General features: G+C 43.8%; 1 protein-coding gene across 1 annotated transcript in view; it reads right to left on the reverse strand.

Moving 5' to 3' along the window:
* Positions 1-3770: 3770 nt before the first annotated feature.
* The window catches only part of LOC134089527 (calcium-binding protein 7), a 20332-nt gene continuing 12502 nt past the window's right edge, over positions 3771-11600 (reverse strand). The window contains exons 2-5 of the mRNA XM_062543972.1: positions 8434-8577; positions 7771-7883; positions 6809-6959; positions 3771-6389 (exon numbers count right to left, since the gene is read on the reverse strand). Of these exons, the coding sequence (XP_062399956.1) occupies positions 6259-6389; positions 6809-6959; positions 7771-7883; positions 8434-8577 (539 nt within the window). The 3' untranslated portion in view covers positions 3771-6258. The remainder of the gene's footprint in view (positions 6390-6808; positions 6960-7770; positions 7884-8433; positions 8578-11600) is intronic.

Genomic DNA, 11600 nt, shown 5'->3' on the forward strand with positions numbered 1-11600 from the left:
GAGGCTCAGAGTAGCAGGAAAACCACTGTTGTGAAGAACCAGCCCGTGCTTCATGAATCATTTTGAGGAACTGCACCCTTTAGCTACAGGCCACTGGTCTCAATTTGGAGAACAATCTGGGTGTCTCGCAAAGTAAACAACACAATTGCACTAATGCTGTTAACTTATCTGGGTCACCATCAAGCGATGTGGTTTGGTGTCATGAATTAGCTACATGTCAGTTTCCAACAAGAAATCCAAATTGCTCTAGCTTTTTATGGCCAACAATTTGGCCAACAGTTCATGTCCTGATGGCTAATATAGCTAATGAAGGCGCCCCGTATGCATGATGTAAGAATTGTTGTAATAGTCTGGATGTAATTGCCTGAGATGGTGATTTACGTAAACACCCTTATGGTACACTGCATTTCCTTCCACCAGCAGTGCAGAAGGAGGGGTGTTTCCCAGCAGGATGGAGCCCTTGTCTGCAATTTATGCACTCCCACCAAACAGCTCACCTGCCAGTGTGCCAAAATGATTCATGTGTCATACGGGCTGCTCAGAATGACATCTCAAACAGGGCTTTCCACCCCCATCGGCGGGGTGTATTTTGATTGACTTCCTACCTCCTACATCATTTTACCAATGGACTCAATGTCATTATGTTTACTGCATAAGGCTGACAAGAGAAGGTAGATTCCCACTGAAGATTTTTCCTTTGTCAATTTAAAATATAATATCTGATGTCTAGCAAACCATGATTTTTAAAACATGTACATTGTGTATCACACTAGAGCATTGTTTTTACAAATGTTTTTATTTAGAAAGAAACACATTATGCTGTATATCATGAGATAGCTAGGCCTATGTCATCCATGACTGGAGATATGATCGATATATGTTTTCATCGGGGACCGGCGTTTGTCTGTTTGTCTGTCTGTCTGTCTGTCTGTCTGTCTGTCTGTCTGTCTGTCTCTCTGTCTCTCTGTCTATCTGTCTCTCTGTCTGTCTGTCAGCAAGATAACTCAAAAAGTAATGGATGTATTTCAGCGAATGTCAGGCATGACCCAAAGAAGAAACGATTAAATTGTGGGAGTGATCCGTAATTCCGTAGGGATTCCGGAGCCGTTTATGTGTTTCGCTAAGTGGTGTAAGGGCATGGTATGGCCACGTGGTGGCAATCTGAATAGTTTAGGTTCAATTGTACAGTATGACAGTCTAGGAAAAACAATACAAGCTTTTATAGTTGATTGATTGATTGATTGATTGATTGATTGGTTGATTGACTGATTGATTGATTGATTGATTGATTGATTAATTGATGTGACATAAAGCCTTCTCTGTGCATCCTGAGATATGCTTCTAGGGAACAAATTGTGTCCTTTGTGAGAGAGCCCATCATCCTGTCGCTGGACTGCAGTCCCTCTCAGGGCTTTTCATCTCTCTCTGTTATCTGCCTGGAGCACTCCTTCCCTGCCCACCCCTGCCCAGCAGATAAAAGTCACCCCCAGACCCGAATAGCCAGATCTCTGGGAGGAGTGCTGGCATAGCTGGGAGAGCTGTTCTGATGGCGGAGTCAGTGGTAGAGTCTGCAGACTCACATTAAAGGCAAGAATGCCCCACCAACTGTAATGTGCGAGATGATTGATTGAGGCGATGGCATCAAGCCAGCGACTCTGACCCGCGGTGAGGCAGAGTGAGATTAAAATGCAATTAAAATGTCTGGCCATGTGAGAAATCGATCGAATCGTTTATTAGCCAGACTTAAAAATGAAATCCCTTTTACCCTATGTGTGGTTTGCGGTCTTTCAGAGATGCGAAGATGCGAGTCATTTCTCAGCAATCAGCCCAGTAGCAGTGCCTCAGGTCAGGACAGGTTGCTGAACTGTGCTATTAAACTTGAGATGAGCCTCAAAGCGGTAAGCAGTAAGTCTACATTTTTCAATGACCAGAGGCAGCCTGAGATCGATCCTTATGGCTGATTCATTCATTGTGTGACTGGGTTGGGTTTATCATTTTTGTATTTTTCTTTTCTTTATATTTTCACTTTGGTTTCTGTTCACAGTGTGACAAGAGACAGGTTACGCATTCACTTGGAGTCTCACGATGATACACTTTGCTGTATTATGGCTGTACAGTATATTTGCCATTCACACCGAATGGCTATGGAGCGCTTTATGTATTCACACAGAGAATATCAGATTTTATTATCCTCCCTGTCGTTTCAGCGATGGAGTGATGGCTGGCAGCCTGGGCAACAGTGGCCCGCTGCCTCTTGTTCCACTGACCGATGTGGCGGCCACATGCCATCTTTCACTGACATGCATTCAGGGCACCTCTGGCATCAGTAACTCATGCTGGAAAAAGGGAATATCAGTCTCCTGGTTCTAATCTGCCGTCCAGAACCGTGCGGCTCGCTCAATCATCCCCTGGCTCGCAGGGCCAAATTAGCCACTCGATCACTGTCAATAACATCCAGTCACATTTGGAATCGTTGACGCATATTCCTGAACCACAGGTGGCATGTTCGCAGGGAAGGGGGGTGGGGGGGATGAAAGTAACGTGAGATAATGGAGGGGATTTGTTTACGGCGCACCTGTTTCTAGTTTCTGACAGAGAGGGGATTTTGGCGAGGGAGCTTTGTGAGTGGCGTTGCTGTCGCTTAGCTCGCGAGCGAAGAAGTGATTTTTCCTCTGTGTGCACGGCACTTGGGGCCCTCCCGAAAAAAAGTTTTCACTTGTGTTGCCAGGGAACCTGGAGTAGTTTGCGCGGCGCTGCGCGCTACTTTACATAAACCGCAGCAGGATGCCGTCTGTCAGCTCGCCGGAGTCTCGTTGCGGCCCGCGCTCGGCTGAGAAGTTGTACCAAATTGATTACGGAGCGCGAGCGGCCACATAACCTACATGCGGGGCGGCCCGAGATAAAGCTCGCCGCTGTTTTTGCTCCGTCTCCTATCCTATACCGCCACCGCTGATGAACCACCATAATTAGTCAACTCTAATTCACCACACACACATGCAACACACACAGAGATACACACACACACACAGATACACAAATATATAATATATATATATATATATATATATGCCTCTATGGCAGAGAAAAAGACTATTCTGCAGAATATGAAACTTTTTTTAACGAAACCTATTCCCGGATCCTAAGTGATCTGTCCTTCCAACTCTGAGATTAAGTTGAGCAGCTGGAGGATTGAGCAGCACAAGTGTATTGTAGTGTGTGTGTGTGTGTGTGTGCGTGTGTGTGTGTGTGTCCAAAACGGAGTGAGATGAGGAGATGAATGTTTTCAGGCTGACCTGGCAGATGAAAGGTCTGATGCCGTTATCAGATACTGCAGTGGGTAACTCCTGGGAGGCCCAGGGAGATGAGATTCATCTTGTAAGATCATGACACACCCAGTGACTTTTTTTTAAGGTGACGTGAATGGGCCACCATCCCCTGGGTGCAGATGGGAAAATGGAACACACGTCATGTCAGAATCAAAGTGGGGGAAATAGCAGGGGTGTCAAAGGGGAAATTGGAACTTTGTTGTTTGAGTTCCATAAATAGCCAGGAGCGAGAGAGAGCATGATAGCACTGTGCATTAATATGCATTTGTATGATCTCGAAAATATTCAAAAAAGAAAAAAATAACAAAAACAAAAGGCATGGATGTCGAATTTCACCCTCAAATACATTGAGGCAGATTTAAATAAACTGAATAGACTTGGAGCAATATGTGTATAAACTGAAGACACTGTCTGATATAACATTTATTTGTATGAAATACAGGTACCATACCACAGAAAGACACACAATTTTGTGCACTCAAGAAACGTTTACAGGGTGAGACAAAAAATGTGACTCCTTTTCCTCCGTCAGAGACTTGAACCCTGAACAAGTTCATTGATTACAATGTTATGTCACTCGCAAAGAGTAAATTAAACAGTGAATGTTTGACTGGATCAAAGTTCTTGAAATGCTTTTGTTGTAAACACTGATTAGAGAATTGATAAAAAGCAAAATGTATAAGGCAAAACATTATGTCAAAGAACAACATGCCTTTGATTTTGTTTTTTAAACAAAGACTGTATTGCCATAAATTATCTAATAGGGTATCATAGAAATAAATAAATAGTAAAAATAAAGTTCATATTTGTCTTATTTCATATTTAGATATTTAAAATTCATTTAAGATATACATGATAATGGCACAATGAGTAATGTTTGGTGTGCTATGAGGTTTTAAAGTGCAATAATAAAATAAACATTCCTATTTTTTCTAATTGTTTATGTGCAAATGCATGGATCTTTCAACAACACTATTTGAAACAGTTATATTATAACACTGTTCAAGTTTTCACACAATTATTTATACGCTTACTGGAAAAAATCACAACTCCACCACTTCTGTATACCATATTGCTTCAGAGCAGTCAAAAGACTGCCAAACAATGGGAGTTCTTAGGCAGAAATCAATGTTGATACAGCTGCAGTAGAACTTCGTCAATAAAGTAATATACCAGCACTCAGACTCATTTTGACGAGTGCACAGTAAACAAGTACTTTTCTTATTGTCTTCGGATTTTGTTGAAGCTTTGGTTGAGATTGGAACACATCGACAGGAATATGCCTTTATCCTCTACACATCTGAAGTAGGCTATTTCAGCACATGGTAATGTTGGGCGATGCCCCCACCTGCACACCCAGAGATCCCCTGTCAGATCGCGTCAGATCGCATCAGATGTTTCGGTAATTTGCTCTGATATCGTGATGCATATCATATATGAGACCCTGGAGACATTTAGATCAATGTGCAAAAGGATTTAGCAGTGTCTTGATGTGGCAGAGTGTAAACAATGAACTGAACCGAGACGAGCCGGAGGCGGGATTAAGGTATGATCTCGTCCTCCACGCATACATTTCTGTCATATAAAACGGGCAGATGTTTAACGAGCTGATGAGACCTGAACCTGGAGACTCACACACAGTCGCCTTTGCTCGGCTGTGACGAAAAAATATCCAAATCAGATGAATTATTCAAATATCTCCGATAATGTGCTGAATATATTTCAAATTAAGGGGAATAAGCCACCCCGCCTCATGTTAACGAGCCCCCTAAAACAACCCTCACATTCAGCCGATGATAAGGCATAACATTTATGGAGAACCTATCCTGGGATTCTCTGAAATGGCCTCTGCCCGATGCGTGGTAATGGATATTTGGCGTGGGGCCAATAAATGCAAATTATTATTCATTGTGCATGCATTTAGACTAACTTTTACAATTATTAGAAATTCAGACCCATTTGAGTGCTCCGCATGTGCATAGTCTGTCCTAGATGTAATTATTCTGTCCTTCCATTACGTCCTCACTGTACTTGTCTGAGCATGTTGCTAAGTGTCTGCTGACTGTTCTACCGTTCTGATGATGACAATCATTCTTCTCAGTGGTTTGGAATCGCTCCTTTGGCAGTGAGATGTCATGGGGGTGCTCAGTGCAACAGGAAGTCCACAGTACCTCATTACGTCACTACAAATAACTACACAACATGAGCATGTCCTAAACAGCCCTTTTTGTTCATGCAGGTGGTTTGATATCTACTACATCATACATATCTCAGTTCTCTTTTTTTTTAAAGTTGCAACACAGGTGCTAAGCTAATTGCCTCTTTGTGAGAATACCCGCCGACCCACATTGAATTGGTCACAGTTTTTCATAGTTAGTTTACATAATTTCAACATCTTTGTTGGGAAACGCTGGCAAAAATGACACAAACATTACCACAGAGGGCTTGTGTGTGTGAACTTTGTTTTCCAAAATAAAATGACTACTGGAAAGGTTTTATGCCTAGATGCCCAGTGTGTTACTTACTAAGAATTGCTGCTGAAAACAAGGTCCAAAACCTGCCATGTTGCAAGCCCTCCAGGGTACCGTTTGGGTATTCTGCTTAAGCTTTTATGTCTACAAAATGCTTTAAAATGACGGCACATCCATGCACTTCATGCACTGAGTGGGAGGATCTCCTGTTGGGGTCCCATGCATCCTCTGCCTTCTCCAGTCCAAAGAAAGCAGAGAAGAGGAGTTAGGGGTCTGAAGCACTCCTCCAATTCCATCCACTGTGACCTAGGGTGCACAACATTGTTGTTTTTTTTCCTCATTTTATCGCATTATTTGTCTTTAGTCGTTGTTTTTTTTATTACTTTTTTTGCTGTTTCTTTCAGTCAGGTAGGTGTGATATCGTCAAAGCGCGACGGATCACTCCCATTGGTCCATTGTTTTTACTTCATGCCACTGCGCAGGACCTGATTGGCTGCGATGAGCATGACGCTGATGATAAAAGCGATGGCAAACGCACAGATCAGGCTCTTCCTCACGCATGTCTGCTTGACCTGCTGCGTGGGACTCTCAGCTGCAACAAGAGAAAGAGAGAGAGGGAGAGAGAGAGTTACAGAAAGAGAGAGAGAGAAAGAGAGAGAGAGAGGGGAGAGAATATGTGGCGTAATCAAGAACAAAATGATGTTTCGGGTCCCTGATCTAGTGAACCAGATCTCATTAAACGTGCTGCACGGCACGCGTCTGGTGATGGTGCCTAGCGCTGCCATTTTGTCACCACTGCCGCGTACACATCCCATCACGCACAACAGGTACAAACAGCTGAACAACATAATTATGATGGAGAACAACCCACAATACTTTTTTTCAACTCTTTCTCTCCAAAGCAACAACCGTCTCATACCATCTCCCGTAATCATAGCACCAAATCTGACTCTCAGCCAACATATATGAAAATATATGGATGACGTGCAGTAAATAGATGCGTTCCCTTACTGTCTATATCCACCTGGCAGTCCTCTGGGTTCTCGATGTGACTCTCCTCGGTCATGATGATGTTCTCGATGTCTTTCATGGACAGGTGATCACAGAAGGTATCGTACAGAAGTCTCTTCAGCTCTTCGACCGTGAGCTTCTGCATGTCGCACTGAATATGAAAAAAGGGCCTGGGTGTTTATACATTTCATCACCGAAGCTATTTACTCTCCTTATGACCCCCAAGCTCACATATAACATTTTATTTCATTCCATGGTGACGTGTCTCATGGCCTGAAAAAGCATTTATTTTATCTTAGAACACATGCAGACTAAATGTAGGCCTTTTCTACCTCTGACTGTTCATGCATGCACACCATTAATCTGCTGCAGTGTACCTGAATCACCCAAACTTTAATTTAAAGTCACTTTGCAGTTTGTATGCATTAGCTGTAGTTCACCACTACTTTATATATTCTGCTTGTACTGCAGTATCAGGATGTGCCAGCATTCATTCGTCAAGAATAATACACCTAAATTGAATTTCACATTTACTCTTGAAACCCTTCCGGAATGGTTTTCCGCGAAAAGGATGGATATCTTTCACAATTTGTACGTCTGATGCATGTCATTGACCCGCTGACTCAGTCCAGGCGCTGACAAACAATTGGACGTGATTAGACTGAACAGCGCATTACAAGACAAGGTGAACTGCAATGGCTTCCCTATATTTCCCTTGTTGTGCCAGGACCTTGCCGTGAACCAGCTATGCAAAACGCCACCCATGCCAGGTGTATGGAATTGAGTGATTATGCTTGGTTGCTTCTGTTGTTGCTGTTGTTGTCGTTGTTGTTGTTGATGATGTTGTTTCCTCTTTCTGGGAGGGACCAACGTTCCCATGCATAATTTAGTTGGCAATCTACGTGGGCACGTGTGGTGTCTGTCCTTGTCAGTGATAATGAGAGCAAGCTGATAATAATTACCTTCCAGAAGACAGAGTCGAAGTCTGTCCCATTAAACTTGTCTGGCATCCCAGCCGCTGTCAGCTTGGGACCAAGGAGGGTGACGAATTCTTCAAAGTCTACCTGGCCGTCCCCTATGAGAGAGAGCGACCCGGAGGGGGGAAGAGAGAAGAAAAAGAGAGAGAGACATAGAAGGGGGAGGAGAGGAAGAGAGGAGGATGAGGAGGAGGTGCAGAATGCAGAACAACAACAACAAAAAGCGATTCACTTCTGCAAGTTCCAGATATTGCAAGTACATGGTTTAATGACAAACCTGGGTGAGTTAACTCAGAGTAAGTGGTAAACCTCCTAGTAGAATAGCTGTAAACGTGTTGCCGAAACGTGTCGGAGTGCATTTTTTATCATGTGTTGCCAAGTAGAATAAAGACATTTTAAACTTTCTACTAGATGAGTGCCTTGGTATCTTTCCATTTTTTTGATAGCTGTAGGGTTTTATTCTCCTAACAAAACAATGTCATTGGACTCTTGTTGTAGGTGGTTTACCACTTACACTGAGTTAACTTACCCAGGCTTGTCACTAAACCACGTACTTGAAATACCCCCCAGATATCTGCCGCTGCCTCCCCCGTTCCCGTTCCCGTTCCCCGTCCCCCCGACTAACCCCTGGCCCAAGGCACCACTCACCGTCCATGTCGAGTCTCTGGATAATGACCTCCAGTTCCACCTCGTTGGGCATGTAGCCCAGAGAGCGCATGGCCATGCCCAGCTCCTGCTTGGAGATGAAGCCATTCCCGTCACGATCGAACACCTTGAAGGCCTCTCGGATCTCTGCGCGGGGAGAGAGCGGTCAAAGTTCAGGAACACATGGAATAATTCGCGGAATCCATGAATATTGCATCAGTACATTTCAGACTCATTCTGTCAGCTCGGATAACTGACAAGCAACACTAGTAAATGGGTTGATTGACAATTTGATTTTGGAGGGAGATGTTGGACTGGAAAATGTGGGATGTACGCGCACACACACACACACACACACACACACATGCACACACACACAAACTGACACATTGCCTTGCCACAAGGATCCGCGACTCATTGTTTCTGCCTATCTTTTGTCTGACACATTTCTGTGCCGAGCAAGAGTGAGTGGGAAAAAAACCTCAATCTGAATGGCTGATTGCATTCAAAAAATGAGCTCTGTTGCAACAATATCCTCTAGTATTTGAAAGCATGCGAAAACACTCTTTGCTTTTGGATGACTGGCTGGCCTCATTGATAGGCATTGTAGATCATCATTCCGTCATTGGCAATTTTCCACCTGTCAAAGTCTTAATGTCAAACACCTAATTATGAAATATGTGGCATGCGGGAAAAAGTAGCCAGCTATAAATCTCACAACATGTCTACTGTACTGTACACTTCCCTGGAATGAACCGCAGTCTCGACAAGCATACACTGCAGACTCCACACAATGCATTCATTGACTTTCCAATCCTATCCTATCCATCCATCCATACACAGACTGGCAATGCGGTGCATAGATTAATATGTAGATTGCTTTGTAGGGTATCCTACAAAAATGGGCAAAGAGTGAAAGGGGGATGAAAAAAAAAGTAAATTGAACAGATGCGCTTCCCGATAAGCAGACGCAGTATGACCGCGTTCACACTTCACGTAATTGAAAAAGGAAGATCAACCTCGCGGCATCTGCTGACAAGTTTTGCAGGCTCACTTCACGGGCAGCATCGTCCTGCTGTGGTCGCCCGTGAATCCGCCATGATCCCCCATGCAAGACACGCGTCTCACTCGGCCAGAGTGATTCGGCGGGCGCATCGTCGCTAACTTCGCTTCTGCCGCACGCAACACAAACGTAAATAACGACACCGTTTCAGCGCTGCGGATGTGCCATTGCACGTCATGGAAAACCAACAGCAGGGGCACAGCAGCAGAGAAAAGACTGGTCAGTATATGTAAGCCACAAAGCATTCTCTTTTTTTTTGGTATCTGACATGCCATTTACAAAGTCCTGGCTGCCAGGAAGCTTAGTGTGGCTAAGCGCCTTCTCCAGCGGCCCCAGCATTGATCATCTCTCCCGTGGCTGCCAGAGATACTGAGGGCCTCCAGATACCGATTTCTCTTCACCAGCTGGGCTCCCTTTTGTTTATACAATAACAGCGCCCCCCTATCTGCCGCAGCGCAACCTCCATCTGTCTGCTCCACAAAGCAGCTTTCGCATCAAAAAAAGAACCCTTCTCCCTCGCTCCAGGAAGGAAAGGTGTTTGAAAAAAAGAGAAAAAAAGAGAGAGTGACGGAGGATTTTTTTTATCTCTGTTAAATGAAGTGAAGAGGAAACTTTTAATTTTGATATCTTTTTTTCTTTCAGAAATGTCCTATGCAATGACATGCAGGCCTGAGTACTGATGCGTTACCTAGGAGACAATGGTATAAAAAAGAAAAAAGAAAAAAAATCTCAGCGAATCAGTCTGGCCATTACCTAACAATGATTAGGTTATTCTCCCACTAGGTCTAATCTACAAAGACACCAACGTCTTCGTCAAGTCTCTAACTCAACTTTGAACATAACCCCTCTTTAGATAAAGCACGTCAGTCTGCACAACAGGCCTGAAATCCTCCAGGGGAAAAATACTACAAAGTCTTTCAAAGATAAAGGTGTAGATGCAAACCAAATGAACTTCACTTCCTCCTCTTCAAAGGAGCCCCTTTAATCCACTTCCAAGTACTCCATAAATCCCTTTGAGACCACATGGTCGGGTAACGTTTTAAAAACCTACCTCCTGATATGCCATTTAAGTCATTTATCTCTCATTCAACAGATACATTCTTCCCGTGGCAGTGTTCTGTGCTGCTTTTAGACCAGACTCCAACGTGTCTATTCAGCGACCATCTTCAGCGATCAAAATAGCAACCCATGCCATAAAATCAGCCACCTCCATGTTTTCAGAATTAGCGCATTACTGAAACTATTTTCGACACTAAAGCGCGAAATAAAAGGGGGCACCCTCATTAGCAAAGACATAGACGATGTCTGGGGCTTCGAGACCGGAGAATTGACGTTAACAGATATTAAATGGCTCTCGATTGATTTATGCGTGTGTCTCTGTGCCATTGTTCACATTCTCTCATCCAGACTCGGTTGCCACTCTGTGGGAGCGGTTCCCCATCGTGGGCCCGGACAAACCCCCAAAGCTAAAAACAGTCATATTTCAGACAGTGACATTTTCTTTGATATCTAAAGGTGCAGTTGAACTTCAAACACAGCCTCCTTTACTAGTCCCCACGAGGGGCGATGGAGGATGAAACAGAGTTTAGATGTTGGGCTTCAGAACGCTGCACGTCAGGTTAAGGCTCGATCACAGACCGCTCGAAGCAATCATGCTCTAAGCCTGTGGAATACAGATAGAGGCTCCCTGCGTTAAATCATGAGTGATAGATCCCTGGAAAAGATTAGGTGGATTGAGGTGGAAAAGATTGGAAAAATCTGTCGAAATGTAAAAAAAAAAAGAAGAAAAACACCCACCACACACAGACAAAAATCGTATAGGAAAACATGTAACCAACAGTAACTAACCTGCTTATACCAATATGCCATTTCCCAGCTAAACATTCACATCTAAATATAGATGCAAGGTTGTTCCTGCACGTGATCTTTTTCTTATTACTCACTCTGGGAGATGCTCCAAGTGTAGAGAAGGTGGGCATGACCCTCCCCAAAGCCTCGCTTAGTCTCTCTCTCTCTCTCTCACACACACACACACACACACTCTCTCTCTCTCACTCACACACACACACACACACACACACACACACACACACACTCATAGATCTGT

The sequence above is a fragment of the Sardina pilchardus genome, chromosome 8 (genome assembly GCF_963854185.1).
Source record: "Sardina pilchardus chromosome 8, fSarPil1.1, whole genome shotgun sequence".
Taxonomy (NCBI): Eukaryota; Metazoa; Chordata; class Actinopteri; order Clupeiformes; family Clupeidae; genus Sardina; species Sardina pilchardus.